The 17220-nt window shown below is 38.5% G+C and overlaps 1 protein-coding gene across 3 annotated transcripts in view; it reads right to left on the bottom strand.

The window, feature by feature from the left end:
• Positions 1-17220, bottom strand: part of PTPRD (protein tyrosine phosphatase receptor type D) — a 1191315-nt gene that overhangs the window by 3930 nt on the left and 1170165 nt on the right. For all 3 annotated transcript variants that reach the window (XM_063649531.1, XM_063649529.1, XM_063649530.1), the window contains 2 exons: positions 13362-13516; positions 1664-1799 (listed from right to left, as the gene is read on the bottom strand). In XM_063649531.1, coding sequence (XP_063505601.1) covers positions 1664-1799; positions 13362-13516 — 291 coding nt within the window. The remainder of the gene's footprint in view (positions 1-1663; positions 1800-13361; positions 13517-17220) is intronic.

The raw sequence follows: 17220 nt of genomic DNA, 5'->3' as shown, positions 1-17220 counted from the left end.
TCCCAATTCCAAGCAGTGGCAGGCCGAGTGAACATCACTTTCCCAGACAAGTGTTTTCCAAGTAGTATCAAACCATTACCACCAATTGAACACATAAACTTCTTACATGCCTTATAAGCAGATAATGATGAAAGTCATCCTTTACAATTATCTGCTTATTCATGATAACTAATTCTCAGTTTAAATATTTAAGAGAGGCTGATACAGACACAAACTGTCCTGAGAAAAATCTGAATTTACTTACCTTCTGAACTACTGCCAACAGAATTTGAATTTTTAAAAAATTATGTTTGGACAGTAGAGCTTGCAATGAGAATCACTCACAGTCATTTCAGCTACCTTTTGGCTGTCTCTCTCACTTACATATGATGTTCATATACAGCCAGAAGGTAGCTGGTGCGGCACACCAGGCACACAAATCCATTTACACAGGGCACTGGACTTCCAAGCTTTTCATCCCTGAAAATGGCTTCACAAGACTGGCTGCTCACATAAAAAAATACCTGTAAATTCGGCCCAATTCTGTGTGATTGCTAGTTGTCTGTTTTAGAAAGGCACACACTAAAAAAGACAAACAGTATGAAGCATGGCCTTTTTCAGACAACGAAGAACACTATCATATTGGAGTAAATTGCAGCATTGTTGGAGAGATGGAAAAAATCACAATTTACAGATCTCTATAGGGATGAGAAAAAGTAGGATTTTCCCCATAAACCTATTTTCAGTGGCCAATCAGGCTGAAAGTAGATAGTTTCTATTTTGCTTAAATGTGTATTTTTCTGTAATAAAAATGGTAATGCAAAATAAATGGTGTTTACTTTCCTATCTTGTCACAGTAAGTTGCTTGGCTGAGTGTTAAGGCTTTTTAAATGTCCAATTTCCCTCTGTAACCCCTAAGACCCATTAAGTTTGTCAAGCTGACATAATGTTTTGAGTATTGCAAGCCAAACACTTGCACCACTTTGCAATCAGTCTGAAAGATACTGTGGATGATGAATTGAGGAACACATACAAGTTGTATAATTTGGTGGCCTTTTGCAGAACATAAACTCTATCAGTAATATTATCTTTAGAAATGAATGCTCAATAGACCAGACTGGCTATATCATAAATTCTTATTATTATGAGAAATATCCAAATTTCCATATTAATTATTGGAATAGGAAATGAGGGCTAATATAATATCTCTAGGCTTATCCAGAATCAAAATGTTTTGAATGGCCATTGTTAAGACATGAAATATAGAAGAGCTGATACCTCTGTAGGCATACAGAGGGAGAATGGAGAAGTTAAATGGGCTGAGATTATATTATGTACTAAATATTATGCTTTCTATATATTTATATATTTAATATATACTATAGGACTATGAATATAATGAATTTTATGAAATTGCCATTTTATTGGTCAAAAATGGTCCAGTAGTAAAATTTAACATAGCTCAATCTAACATATAATCTCACATAATTTCTATAGCAACACTAAGACACTGATAATCTCACCCCATTTAAAAAGGGGGAAAATGACATTCAAAATTATTAAACGGTTTGATGCTTTCCCCACAGTATTTTGTGTCTGGTGTTGAGAGAGTATGGACTCCGGAAGGTCCAGGCTAGCAAAACGTAGGCTCTTGAGATGTGAAAAATGCAATGGATTTTCTCACCTCTGTCTGTACCATAGCTGGTCGTTGTGTTCTTAACATTTTGACAGTCTGGAAGATATCTACGACTCCTTCATATCTCATTCTTTCCAAAACAATGCTTAGCGTTATGAAGACTCCAGTTCTTCCAACGCCCGCGCTGCCACAATAACAAAGGCAATGTTACTGGGTGAGATGCTCACAGTCTTGGCCACATTTGCTTGGGTGTGGACATACTTCTACCAGTTTCCACACTCCATATCTCTTTACAGCCATGTTCAGGAAAACATGCTATCACATTCATTAAATGATTAGTCTTGGGATACTGAGTTGTAACAGCATGTGATAATGAGGATGAAGTAATTAGGAGTAAGTCTAATAAAAGGTCTTTTCAATGGGGATTTATACCATTTTAGAAAGACCGAGGAAACATAACAAATGAAAAGAAGAAAGGGTAAATAACATACAGGTTTATAATATTCATAGAGATTCTGAAATTTAGAACCTACCTATACTTAATATTTTTAAAGTATGAAATAATTCAGAATAAGGTGAAGTGAATTTGGCATCTTCAAGTTTTCTATCACATTGTTCACATTTTACAGTTACTTAAAATATATATGCAATGCCGCATAACCTAAACGTATTTGTCTATAACTAGTCAAATGTTTACACTGGTTTTATTATGAGAAAAGAGATGCTATAACAGGGTATATATGTGATTTTCACTTAGTCTTCAGGAGGGTTTATGACTATCCTGTAAGTGTATGTACACATGAAGTAAATACTATGTTGTTTTCTTACTTCTTGAGACTTAGAACTCTCAACAGACTCTCACAGGGGTCTCTAATCTTAAAAAAAATGGTTAAGAGCCATTGATCTCTAAACTTATCTACTATTTTTACATGATCAGCAACTAAAACCACATTAGAAAGGTTTTGAGTTTCTCTCTGTTGTCTTCATTGTTTTAAGATAATTCCAGAATCTTCACGGTAGCAAGAAAGAAAATTAATTCATAGCTCTTGTGCACTTAAGTAGGAAAGCATTGGGAAGTTTAGATAATGGGGGAAACAGTGAATAATCTGAAAAATCCCTGCATTTTTGGATCCTAATTAAACAGCATGTGTAACACTTGGGCACGGGCTGTAGAAAATAGATGGATTCATTTACTGGAGGATGTAGCTGGCAGGCATATATAAATAGTGTGTCCCTTTATAAATGGGATTTCTACAGTCTAAACAGAAATGTTAAGTGAGGTTTGAAAATTCATGCGGAGTCAGTCTTTAAGAAGTGATTGAAGATGTCTAGCAGCAGTGAAGCCTTCTGTTAAGGTGAAGCAGATGACCTTGAAGGTCCCTTTTAACCTTGAAAGTCTCTCTTAGTTGTGAGAAACTGAGATTTATTATCTTTTTGTTGAATGGTCTAGGTACTCCAGAGTCTATCTTACCTTGATTTGATAGCTCAAATGTAACAAAAACATTGGGTTACTTTCTACTAAGTATTTTCAAAAAAAGAACAGACATTGTACTTACAACTTTTCAATTTACTGGTTTTATCATCTTAGTTTAATAAGTTATAAATAAGAAAAGTGGTATTTTCAGAACATTCCTATATAAGAGAAAATATACAGAAGTCTTCTATGTGTGTGTGTGTGTGTGAGTGTGTGTATATATATGCTATATGCATAATTCCTTTAGCATACTAAAGGAATATTAAAATTATTTTATGACAAAAACAATGAGAACATGCACACATAACACATTTACGTACCTATGCATATAAGGATGCCTAAAGTTAAGAAGATGTATTAAATTAAAGACACTCTTTTTCCTTAGAGATTATTTTAGAAAAGTTTAAATTAGCATTTGGGCAAATTATGAGTAAAGTTAAAAGAAATATCCAGGTAATTCAATCCCAATATATACCATCTACTTTGTCTGAATATGGGTATACACTGTTTTATTGTGCTATACTTTATGGAGTTTTGCAGATACTGTGTTTTTCACAAATTGAATGTCTGTGTCAATCTTGCATTGAACAAGTATATTGGTGCCATTTTTCCACCAGCACATACTCGGTTTGTGTCTCTGTGTAGCAGTTTGGTAATTCTTGTAATATTTCAAATTTTTTCATACTATTACATCTGTTAAAGTGATCTGTGATCACTGATCTTTGATGTTACTACTGCAATTGGTTTGGGGTGCCATGAACCATGACCATAAGACAACGAACACTTAATTGACAAACGTGTGTGTTATGACTGCTCCACCAACCAGGAGTTTCCCCATCTGTCTTTTTCTCCTTAGGCCTTCCTATTCCTTGAGACACAACAATATCGAAATTAGGCCAGTTAATAACCCTACAATGGCCTCTAAGTGTTCAAGTGAAAGGGAGACTCACGTGTATCTAACTAACTTTAAATCACAAGCTAGAAATAATTAAGCTTAAAGCCCAGATGTGCTGAAAGTTAGGCCTCTTGCACCAAACAGCCTAGTTGCGAATGCAAAGTTCCTGAAGGAAATTAAAAGTGCTACTCCGGTGAACGCATGAATGATAAGGAAGTAGAACAGCTTTACTGCTGATATGAAGAAAGTTTTAAAGGTCTGCATAGAAGATCAAATCATTTACAACATTCCCTTAAAGCCTAGGCCAGAGCAAGGCCCTAACTCTCTTCAATTCTATGAAGGCTGAGAGGTGAGGAAGCTGCAGAAGAAAAGTTTGAAGTTAGCAGAGGTTGGCTTATGAGGTTTAAGGAAGGAAGCCAACCCCATAACATAAAAGTGCAAGGTGAAGCAATAAGTGCTGTTACAGAAGCTGTAGGAAGTTATCCAGAATATCTAGCTAAGATCACTGATGAAGGTGGCTACATTAAAAAACAGATCTTTAATATAGACAAACATCATTATATTGGAAGAAGTTGTCATCTAAGACGTTGATAGCTACAGAGGAGGAGTCAATGCCTGACTTCAGAACTTCAAAGAACAGGCTGACTCTCTTGTTAGGGGCTCATGCAGCTGGTGACATTAAGCTGAAGCCAAAGCTCATTTACCATTTGAAAATCCTAGGGCACTCAAGAATTACACTAAATATACTCAAGTGAAAGGAAGAGTTACACATCTCTCACTTTAAGTCAAAAGCTTGAAATAATTAAGTTTTAGTAAGGAAGGCACGTTGAACATCAAGACAGGCTGAAAGCTCGACCTCCTGTACCAAATAGCCCAGTTCTATAAATGGAACAAGAAAGCATGGATGATAACACATCCGTTTATAGCATGGTTTACTGAATATTTTAAGGCCACTCTTGAGACCTACTGCTTAGAATAAAAGATTCTTTTCAAGATAATACTGCTCATTGACAACATACCTTGTCACCCAAGAGCTCTGGGGGAATGTACAAAGAGATTAATGTTTTCATGCCTGTGAACACAATATTGATTCTACAGCCCAATGGATCAAGGAGGAATTTCAACTTTCAAGTTTTGTTATTTAAGAACTACATTTTATAAGGCTATACATTCTACAGATACTGATTTCTCTGATAGGTCTGGGCAAAGTAAATTGAAAATTTACTGGAAGTAATTCACCATTCTATATGCCATTAAAAACATTTGTGCTTCATGGGAGAAGATCAAATTATCAACATTAACAGGAGTTTGGAAGAAGTTGATTCCAATCTTCATGGATGACTTTGAGGGGTTCAAGACTTCAGTAGAGGAAGCAATTGCAAAAATGGTGGAATAGCAAGATAACTAGAACTAGAAGTGGAGCCAGGAGATGTGACTGAATTGCTGCAATCTCATGATAAAACCTGAATACATGAGGAGTTGCTTCTTATGGATGAGCAAAGATAGTGGTTTCTCAAGATGGAATATACTCATGAAGATGCTGTGAACACTGTGGAAATGACAACAAAAGATTTAGAATAGTACATAAACAAAGTTAATAGAAAAGCAGCAGGGTTGCAAAGGAATGACTCCAATTTTGAAAGAAGTTCTACTGTGAGTAAAATGCTATCAAACAACATTGCATGGTACAGAGAAGGCTCTTGACTTTGTCACTTAGTCACTTGATGTGGCAAACTTCATTATTATTTTCTTTTAAGAAATTGCTACAGCCACGTCACCCTTCAGAAACCACCGCCCATCCATTAGTCAGAAGCCATCAACATCAAGGCAAGAGCGTCTACCAGCAAAAAGATTACAACTTACCAGAGGCTCAGATGATGATTAGAATTTTTTTTTTTTATACTTTAAGTTCCAGGGTACATGAGAAAAACGTGCTGGTTTGTTACATAGGTATACACGCACCATGGTGGTTTACTGCACCCATCAACCCATCACCCACATTACGTATATGTCCTGATGCTATCCCTCTCCCAGTCCCCCCACCCCCTGACAGGCCCTGGTGTTTGATGTTCACTTCCCTGCATCCACGTGTTCTCACTGTTCCACTCCCAATTATAAGTGAGAATATGCGGTGTTTGATTTTCTGTTCCTGTGTTAGTTTGCTGAGAATGATGGTTTCCAGCTTCATCCATGTCCCTGCAAAGAACATGAACTCATCCTTTTTTATGGCTGCACAGTATTCCATGGTGTATATGTGCCACATTTTCTTTATCCAATCTATCATTGATGGACATTTGGGTTGGTTCCAAGTCTTTGCTATTGTGAATAGTGCCACATTAACAAACATATGTGTGCATGTGTCTTTATAGTAGAATGATTTATTTATAATCCTTTGGGTATACACTCAGTAATGGGATTGCTGGGTCAAATGGTATTTCTGGTTCTAGATCCTTGAGGAATCACCAAACTGTCTTCCACAATGGTTTCACTAATTTACACACCCACCAACAGTGTAAAAGCATTCCTATTTATCCACATCCTCCCCAGCATCTGTTGTTTCCTGACTTTTTAATGATCGCCATTCTAACTGGTGTAAGATGGTATCTCATTGTGGTTTTGATTTGCATTTCTCTAATGCCCAGTGATAGTGAGCATTTTTTCATATGTTTGCTGCATCAGTGTCTTCTTTTGAGAAGTGTCTGTTCATATCCTTCGCCCACTTTTTGATGAGGTGGTTGTTTTCTTGTAAATTTGTTTAAGTTCTTTGTAGATTCTGGATATTAGCCCTTTGTCAGATGGACAGATAGCAAAAGTTTCCTCCCATTCTGTAGGTTACCTGTTCACTCTGATGGCAGTTTTTTTTTGCTGTGCAGAAGCTCTTTAGTTTAATTAGATCCCATTTGTCAATTTTGGCTTTAGTTGCCATTGCTTTTGGTGTTTTAGTCCTGAAGTCTTTGTGTATACCTATGTCCTGAATGGTATTACCTAGGTTTTCTTCTAGGGTTTTTATGGTTTTACATCTTAGGTTTAAGTTTTTAATCCATCTTGAGTTAATTTTTGTATTAGGAAGGGATCCAGTTTCAGTTTCCTGCATATGGCTAGCCAGTTTTCCCAACACCATTTATTAAATAGAGGAGCCTTTCCCCATTCTTGTTTTTCCTCAGGTTTGTCAAAGATAAGATGTTTGCAGATGTGTGGCATTACTTCTGAGGCCTCTGTTCTGTTCCATTGGTCTATGTATCTGTTTTGGTACCAGTACCATGCTGTTTTGGTTACTGTAGCCTTGTTTGAAGTCAGGTAGCGTGATGCCTCAAGCCTTGTTCTTTTTGCTTAGGATTGTCTTGGCTTTGTGGGCTCTTTTTTGGTTCCATATCACATTTAAAGTAGTTTTTTCCCATTCTGTGAAGAAAGTCATTGGTGGCTTGATGGGGATAGCACTGAATCTTTAAATTACCTTGGGCAGTATGGCCATGTTCACGATATTGATTCTTCGTATCCATGAGCATGGAATGTTCTTCCATTTGTTTGTGTCCTCTCTTATTTCGTTGAGCAGTGGTTTGTAGTTCTCCTTGAAGAGGTCCTTCACATTCCTTGTTAGTTGTATTCCCAGGTATTTTATTCTTTGAAGCAATTGTGAATGGGAGTTCACTCATGATTTGGCTCTCTATTATTGGTGTATAGGAGTGCTTGCAATTTTTGCACATTGATTTTGTATCCTGAGACTTTGCTGAAGTTGCTTATCAGCTTAAGGAGATTTTGGGATGAGATGATGGGGTTTTCTAAATATACAATCTTGTCATGTGCAAACAGAGACAATTTGACTTCCACTTTTTCTAATTGAATGCCCTTTATTTCTTTCTGTTGCCTGATTGCCTTGGCCAGAACTTCCAACGCTATGTTGAATAGGAGCAGTGAGAGAGGGCATCCTTGTCTTGTGCTACTTTTCAAAGGGAGTGCTTCCAGTTTTTGCCCATTCTGTATGATAGTGGCTGTGCATTTGTCATAAACAGCTCTTCTTATTTTGAGATATGTCCCATCAGTACCTAGTTTTTTGAGAGTTTTTAGCACAAAGGGCTCTTGAATTTTGTCAAAGGCCTTTTCATTGAGATAATCATGTGGTTTTTGTCATTGGCTCTGTTTATGTGATGGATTACATTTATTGATTTGTGTATATTGAACGAGCCTCGCATCCCAGGGATGAAGCCCACTTGATCGTGGTGGATAAGCTTTTTGATGTGCTGCTGGATTCGGTTTGCCAGTATTTTATTGAGGATTTTTCCATTGATGTTCATCAGGGATACTGGCCTGGAGTTTTCTTTTTGTTGTGTCTCTGCCAGGCTTTGGTATCAGGATGATGCTGGCCTCATAAAATGAGTCAGGAAGGAGTCCCTCTTTTTGTATTGTTTGGAATAGTTTCAGAAGGAATGGTACCAGCTCCTCTTTGTACCTCTGGTAGAATTCGTCTAGTCCTGGACTCTTTTTTGGTTGCTAGGCTATTAATTACTGACTCAATTTCAGAACTTGTTATTGGTCTATGCAGAGATTCGACTTCTTCCTGGTTTAGTCTTGGGAGGGTGTACATGTCCAGGAATCTATCCATTTCTTCTAGATTTTCTAGTTTATTTGCATAGAGGTGTTGTTGGTATTCTCTGATGGTAGTTTGTATTTCTGTGGGATCAGTGGTGATTTCCCCTTTGTCCTTTTTTATTGTATCTATTTGATTCTTCTATATTAGTCTGGCTAGAGCTCTATTTATTTTGTTGATCTTTTCCAAAAGCCAGCTCCTGGATTCATTGATTTTTTTGAAGGGTTTTTCGTGTCTCTATCTCCTTCAGTTCTGCTCTGATCTTAGTTATTTCTTGTCTTCTGCTAGCTTTTGAATTTGTTTGCTCTTGTTACTCTAGTTCTTTTAATTGTGATGTTAGGGTGTCGATTTTAGATCTTTCCTGCTTTCTCTTGTGGGCATTTAGTGCTATAAATTTCTCTCTACACACTGCTTTAAATGTGTCCACAGATTCTGGTACACTGTCTTTGTTCTCATTGGTTTCAAAGAACTTATTTCTGCCTTCATTTTGTTATTTATGCAGTAGTCATTCAGGAGCAGGTTGTTCAGCTTCCATGTAGTTGTGTGGTTTTGAGTGAGTTTCTTAATCCTGAGTGAGTTCTAATTTGATTGCACTGTGGTCTGAGAGACTGTTTGTTATGATTTCTGTTCTTTTGCATTTGCTGAGGAGTGTTTTACTTCCAATTATGTGGTCAATTTTAGAATAAGTGCAATGTCATGCTGAGAAGAATGTATATTCTGTTGATTTGGGTGGAGAGTTCTGTATATGTGTATTATTAGGTCTGCTTGGTGCAGAGCTGAGTTCAAGTCCTGAATGTCCTTGCTAATGTTCTGTCTCATTGATCTGTCTAATATTGAAGTGGGGTGTTAAAGTCTCCCACTATTATTGTGTGGGAGTCTAAGTCTCTTTGTAGGTCTCTAAGAACTTGCTTTATGAATCTGGGTGCTCCTGTAGAGGGTTCATATCTATTTAGGATACTTAGCTCTTCTTATTGCATTGATCCCTTTACGTAATACCCTTCTTTGTCGGTTTAAAGTCTGTTTTATCAGAGACTAGGATTGTATCCCCTGCTTTTTTTTTGCTTTCCATTTGCTTGGTAAATATTCCTCCATCCCTTTATTTTGAGCCTATGTGTGTCTTTGCATGTGAGATGGGTCTCCTGAATACAGCACACTGATGGGTCTTCACTCTTTATCCAATTGGCCAGTCTGTGTCTTTTAATTGGGGCATTTAGCCCATTTACATTTAAGGTTAATATGGTTATGTGTGAATTTGATCCTGTCATTATGATGTTTGCTGGTTATTTGCCTGTTAATTGATGCAGTTTCTTCCTAGCATCGATGGTCTTTACAATTTGGTATGTTTTTGCAGTGACTGGTACCAGTTGTTCCTTTCCATGTTTAGTGCTTCCTTCAGGAGCTCTTGTAAGGCAGGCCTGGTGGTGACAAAATCTCTCAGCATTTGCTTGTCTGTAAAGGATTTTATTTCTCCTTCACTTATGAAGCTTAGTTTGGCTGGATATGAAATTCTGGGTTGAAAATTCTTTTCTTTTCTTTAAGAATGTTGAATATTGGCCCCCACTCTCTTCTGGCCTGTAGGGTTGCTGTCGAGAGACCCGCTGTTAGTCTGATGTGCTTCCCTTTGTGGGCAAGCCGACATTTGTCTTTGGCTGCCCTTAACATTTTTTCCTTCATTTCATCCTTGGTGAATCTGATGATTGATTATGTGTCTTGGGGTTGCTCTTCTCGAAGAATATCTTAGTGGTGGTCTCAGTATTTCCTGAATTTGAATGTTGGCCTGTCTTGCTAGGTTGGGGAAGTTCTTCTGGATGATATCCTGAAGAGTTTTCTCCCACTTGGTTCCATTCTCCCCTTCACTTTCAGGTAAACCAATCAAACGTAAATTTGGTCTTTTCATATAGTCCCATATTTCTTGGAGGCTTTGTTCATTTCTTTTTACTCTTTTTTTCTCTACTCTTGTCTTCATGCTTTATTTCATTGAGTTGATCTTCGATCTCTGATATCCATTCTTCCACTTGATTGATTTGGCTATTGATACTTGCGTATGCTTCACGAAGATCTCGTGCTGTGTTTTTCAGCTCCATCAGGTCATTTATATTCTTCTCTAAACTGCTTATTCTAGTTAGCAATTCCTCTAACCTTTTTTCTAGGTTCTTAGCTTCCTTGCATTAAATTAGTAACATGGTCCTTTAGCTCGGAGGAGTTTGTTATTACCCACCTTCTGAAGCTGACATCTGTCAATTTGTCAAACTCATTCTCTGTCCTGTTTTGTTCCCTTGCTGGTGAGGAGTTGTGATCCTTTGGAGGAGAAGAGGTGTTCTGGTTTTTGGAATTTTCAGCCTTTTTGTGCTGGTTTCTCCCCATCTTCATGGATTTATCTACCTTTGGCCTTTGATGATGGTGACCTTCAGATGGGGTCTCTGGGTGGACATGCTATTCCTTTCTGTTTGTTATTTTCCTTCTAACAACCAGCTCTCTCTGCTGCAGGTTTGCTGGAGGTCCACTCCAGATGCTGTTTGCCTGGGTGTTAAGAGCAGAGGCTTCAAAACAGCAAAGACTGCTGCCTGTTCCTTCCTCTGGAAGCTTCATCCCAGAGGGGCACCTGCCAGATGCCAGCCAGTGCTCTCCTGTATGAGGTATCTGTTGGCCCCTACTGTGAGGTGTCACCCAGTCAGGATATGTGGGGGTCAGGGACCCACTTGAGGAGAGAATCTGTCCCTTATGAGAGCTCGAACACCGCACTGGGAGAACTGCTGCTCTCATCAGAGCTGCCAGGTGGGGAAGTTTAAGTAAGTAAGTCTGCTGAAGCTATGCCTACAGCTGCCCCTTCCCCCAGGTGCTCTGTCCCAGTGAGATGGGGGTTTTATCTGTAAGTCTGTGATTGGGGCTGCTGTCTTTTTTTCAGAGATGCCCTGCCCAGGGAGGAGTAATCTAGAGAGGCAGTTTGCCTTGCTGAGCTGTGGTGGACTCGGCCCAGTTCGAACTTCCTGCCGGCTTTGTTTACACTGTGAGGGTAAAACAGCCTACTCTAGCCTCAGCAATGGCAGACACCCCTCCCCTCACCAAGCTTGAATGTCCCAGGTGGACCTCAGACAGCTGTGCTAGCAGTGAGATTTTCAAGCCAGTGGATCTTATCTTGCTGGGCTCTGTGGGGGTGGGACCCACCAAGCCAGGCACTGGAGGGAATCTCCTGGTTTACCAGTTGTGAAGACCATGGGAGAAGTGCAGCATCTGGGCCAGAGTGTACTGTTCCTCATGGTACAGTCTCTCACGGCTTCCCTTGGCTAGGAAAGGGAAATCCCCTGACCCCTTGTGCTTCCTGGGTGAGGCAACACCACACCCTGCTTTAGCTCACCCTCTGTGGGCTGCACCCACTGTCCAACCAGTCCCAATGAGATGAAATGGGAAATGCAGAAATCACCTGCCTTCTGTGTCAATCTCACTGGGTGCAGCAGACCGGAGCTGTTCCTATTCAGCCATCTTTCCAGCTCTTGTAAGTACATTGTTGTTTAGACATAATGCTATTGCACACTAAATAGACTATAGTATAAAGTAAACACAACTTTCATATGCACTGGGAAACCAAAAAATATGTGTGACTCCCTTTATTGTGGTACTCTGGAACTAAACCCCCATAACATCTCTGAAGTATACCTGTATTTGATTCCATGTGTCATTTCCTACATGCTCTTTGGTTGGTTTGCAAAGGATGTTTAATAACTCAATAGAAAGCAAATGTACACAGATAAAGGTTTGCTTCTTATAACATGCCTGAGAAACAAAGGATGCTAGAAAGGACTTTACACATCAGCTAAGATAACTGAGGTCCAGAGAAACTTCATTATCATAGAGCCAAGTAATAGAACTGAGATTAGAACACAGATATCTTAGCCCAAGTCTAATATGTGTCCAATTTTGAGATCCTGCCTTCTGTGTCATAAAGAACTATAGTTTTCTTTGATGTGCTGAAGCAAAATATATTTTTTAATAAACTCTCTCAAGAGTTTCACCATAAAAAGATTAGCAATTTAGATGTCAAGTTGCTAGAACCCTGAAATATATTAGTTTAAATAAAATTAGGTGAATTGCTTTTGTTAGGAGGTTTTTGCATAGCAACTTCCTCCAAAAACACTACATTTATAAATTTATGGTGAATGTCTGAACCATTTACTTGCTATTTCTATTTCTATTAACTTCAATGACTTGAGTTATAAAATGCTCTAGAAACTATTGAAAATAATTAACTTGAAGATGCTTCATTTTCTGATATAGCAACAATTTTCAAGCAAACTGCATTTTTTAACTGAGGTACCATACTAAGCACTTACTTATTGACAGCACTTACTTATTGACTGGCAGAAATTAATACTGTCATTAAGATTTGATAGCTATTCATGAGTTTTTCACAAAGACAAACAGACGAAAGACAGTTATCAGTGCATTGCTATGAAAGCAAAAGCAAATATGAAATGATTAACAGAACAAATTATTACTAGGGGAGGTACCAACAACAATTCCCATTAAGGTAAAATTGGTAATTTGGTTTGTCTTATAGGAAGCAAATTTTGGGGATAAATATTTTCCTCTGATTATTTTCACTTTATGGAAAGAAAGAGAAATCAATCCTGCTTTAAGTTTTGTAATACATTTCCAAGAATAAAATTTTAAATAAGCAACCTTACTACAAAAAGTGTGTACAGACAGTGAAGAAACACCACCACTTATTTTATTTTCACAGTTATCACTGCTTTAATCACAAAAGGAAACTTACCATTCTTGAATTGTAACTTACCTGCAGTGGACTGAAATGGGTCCATCTTGGCCAAACTGCTCTTTTGTTTTATGGACTTGGCCGATGAAGTCAATAAATCCTTCTCCGGACTTTGGCACTCCTTGCTCTGGCCAGTCAGTGAACTGGAACTGCCTTACTGTTCGGGACTGGCCGTCCTTTAGAAGGAAAGCCACATACCCGGCCACAAAGGAAGACGCCAGGAGGATTCAGCAAGCGTACAGACCACAAGAACAATCATTTTTATTTCCCAAAAACAAAAAGGGCAGAAAAAGTTAGGAACATGTTTAACTAGAAACTTAGTTATGTTTATCTGCTATGAATATTGTCCACACTCACATACCTTTAAATCCTAAATTTATTTACTCTTGCAGTGCCCAGTTAAAAACCTGGTTCTCGTTAGTAAATAGCCACATAGTTCCCCCATTAACAAATGTTTCTGGAACCCAAACTTTGGGTTCGTAACCATTGATCATGTCTGCATTCCTTCCAAAATGGAACATATACACTCCATTTCAAAAATTTCAGAAACTAATCAATCACTTTGTAATATTGAAACAAGCACCTAGGCATGTCATCCAGACCAGAGCTTTTGCAGTGGTCACAGTAACTTCACATCTGCTGTGCTTGCGTATTTCTACCATTGTCAAATGACAAATGGTGAAATTTAAAGTATCTGACACAAACCTGGTAGTTGCTGTTAACCTGGATGCCCCCCATGTCTCAGAGAAATACAATTTCTAGCCATGGCAGGGGACATAGCATGAACCATGTGACGTGACTGTGCTGTTAAGTGGGAAGTAAAGCATCCCTCAAGGATATCAAGGACTATTAGCAAACAAATGCCCGTTTCTGAAAAAGAGCTCTCCCTGGCTGACCACAGGAATTAACAGTCTGTGGAGGGCTTGAACATAGATAAACCAAAAGGTAGAAAAAAAAAGCCAGATGTAAGAGCAGTCTTTCTTTTTTAAAAAGTGAAGCAGTCTTTCTTTTTTAAAAAGTGATTAGGTAAAATTGCTCTGACTCATGAAGTATATCTGGGTTGAAAAGAAGACACTAAGGCATTTCTGATTCCTTGTGGAAATTTAAGGTGTTTGTTTCTAGAAGTACAAGAAAGTGGAAGGGAGCCTCTGTTTATAGAAGCAGAAATAATACATTGCCCATCAACCTTCTCCCCGACTCATCAGCAGAGAGAAATAATCCAAGCTTAGAGAGACGGATCTCATTTGAAGAGGTCCTACTCCTAAATGGTCTCTTCTCATTAAAGAGGCTTCAACTTGTTCCTCCTTCGTTTTTGTTAACACACATTTCCTCATCAAAGTTTTTTTAGATACACGTGTGCACGTTCCCAAGGTTCTGGGTAAGTGAACAGGGACTCAATCTTTATCATTCACTCATACTGAGAAGAGAGAGGATCTCCGCGTGAGATGAGCACTCATCACCTCGCCTGGTGGTTTTCACAGGCACATGCCAGATTCCTGACTGATGTTATTTGGGGATGGAGGTAAACAGGAAGATGACACCAAGTGTGTGGGAATACTGAGAAATAGAGAAAACTATTTGGCCCCATAAGTGCCGTATGGATGGTTACCATGGAAGCATGATTTACTTCCCTCTGTTTCTGCAAAAGATTTGGAAAGCACAGGAAGGAGACCCAGAAGCTAAGTAATACAGATTTATTCTCCTCTGAATGTCCTGGGGATTTCATTTCTGACCACAGTTGCTTTCAATAGCAAGAAGAGGTCACGTGTGCAAATACCTTCTATTTGGAGGAAAGACTGCCTGACTTCGTTTAAAGGTTACCTGTTTAACAATACTGTAATTTTCAACCCAGAATTGCATATCCAGCCAAACTAAGCTTCATAAGCAAAGGAGAAATGAAATCCTTTAAGGAAAGCAAATGCTGAGAGATTCTGTCACCACCAGGCCTGCCTTACAAGAGCTCCTGAAGGAAGCACTAAACATGGAAAGGAACGACTGGTACCAGCCACTGCAAAAACATACCAAATTGCAAAGATCATCAACGCTATGAAGAAGCTGCGTAATTAATTAACGGGCAAAATAACCAGCCAGCATCATAATGACAGGATCAAATTTGCATATAACAATATTAACCTTAAATGTGAATGGACTAAATGCCCCAATTAAAAGACACAGACTGGCCAACTGGATAAAGAGTGAAGACCCATCAGTGTGCTGTACTGAGAAGAACCATCTCACACGCAGAGATACACATAGGCTCAACATAAAGGGATGGAGGAAGATCTACCAAGCAAATGGAAGGCAAAAAAAAGCAGGGGTTGCAATCCTAGTCTCTGATAAAACTGATAACTTTAAACCAACAAAGATCAAAAGAGACAAAGAAGGCCATTACATAATGGCAAAGGGATCAATGAATGAAGAAGAGTTAACTATCCTAAATATATGTGAACCCAATACAGGAGCACCCAGATTCATAAAGCAAGTTCTTAGAGACCTACAAAGAGACTTAGACTCCCACACAATAATAGTAGGAGACTTTAACACCCCACTTCAATATTAGATCAATGAGACAGAACATTAGCAAGGACGTTCAGGACTTGAACTCAGCTCCGGACTAAGCAGACCTAATACACATCTACAGAACTCTCCACCCCGAATCAAGAAAATATATATTCTTCTCAACACCACACTGCACTTACTCTAACATTGCTCACATAATTGGAAGTAAAACACTCCTTCAGCAAATGCAAAAGAATGGAAATCATAACAAACGGTCTCTTAGACCACAGTGCAATCAAATTAGAACTCAAGATTAAAAAAAACACTCAAAACCACACAACTACATGGAAGCTGAACAACCTGTTCCTGAATGACTACTGGGTAAGTAACAAAATGAAGGCAGAAATAAAGATGTTCTTTGAAACCAATGAGAACAAAGACACAATGTACCAGAATCTCTAGGACACATTTAAAGCAGTGTGTAGAGAGAAATTTATAGCACTAAATGCCCACAAGAGAAAGCAGGAAAGATCTAAAATCGACACCCTAACATCATAATTAAAAGAACTAGAGTAACAAGAGCAAACAAATTCAAAAGCTAACAGAAGACAAGACATAACTAAGAACAGTACAGACCTGAAGGAGATAGAGACACGAAAAACCCTTCAAAAAATCAATGAATCCAGGAGCTGGCTTTTGGAAAAGATCAACAAAATAGATAGAAAAGACAGAAGACTCAAACAGACACAATAAAAAAGGACAAAGGGGAAATCACCACTGATCCCACAGAAATACAAACTACCATCAGAGAATACCAACAACACCTCTATGCAAATAAACTAGAAAATCTAGAAGAAATGGATAAATTCCTGGACACGTACACCCTCCCAAGACTAAACCAGGAAGAAGTCGAATCTCTGCATAGACCAATAACAAGTTCTGAAATTGAGTCAGTAATTAATAGCCTAGCAACCAAAAAAGAGTCCAGGACTAGACGAATTCTACCAGAGGTACAAAGAGGAGCTGGTACCATTCCTTCTGAAACTATTCCAAACAATACAAAAAGAGGGACTCCTTCCTAACTCATTTTATGAGGCCAGCATCATCCTGATACCAAAGCCTGGCAGAGACACAACAAAAAGAAAACTCCAGGCCAATATCCCTGATGAACATCGATGCAAAAATCCTCAATAAAATACTGGCAAACCGAATCCAGCAGCACATCAAAAAGCTTATCCACCACGATCAAGTGGGCTTCATCCCTGGGATGCAAGGCTCCTTCCACATATGCATATCAATAAATGTAATCCATCACATAAACAGGGCCAATGACAAAAACCACACGATTATCTCAATAGAGGCAGAACAGGCCTTTGACAAA

Source organism: Pongo pygmaeus, chromosome 13, assembly GCF_028885625.2.
Source record: "Pongo pygmaeus isolate AG05252 chromosome 13, NHGRI_mPonPyg2-v2.0_pri, whole genome shotgun sequence".
NCBI lineage: Eukaryota > Metazoa > Chordata > Mammalia > Primates > Hominidae > Pongo > Pongo pygmaeus.
This window is presented reverse-complemented; position numbering and strand designations above follow the sequence as displayed.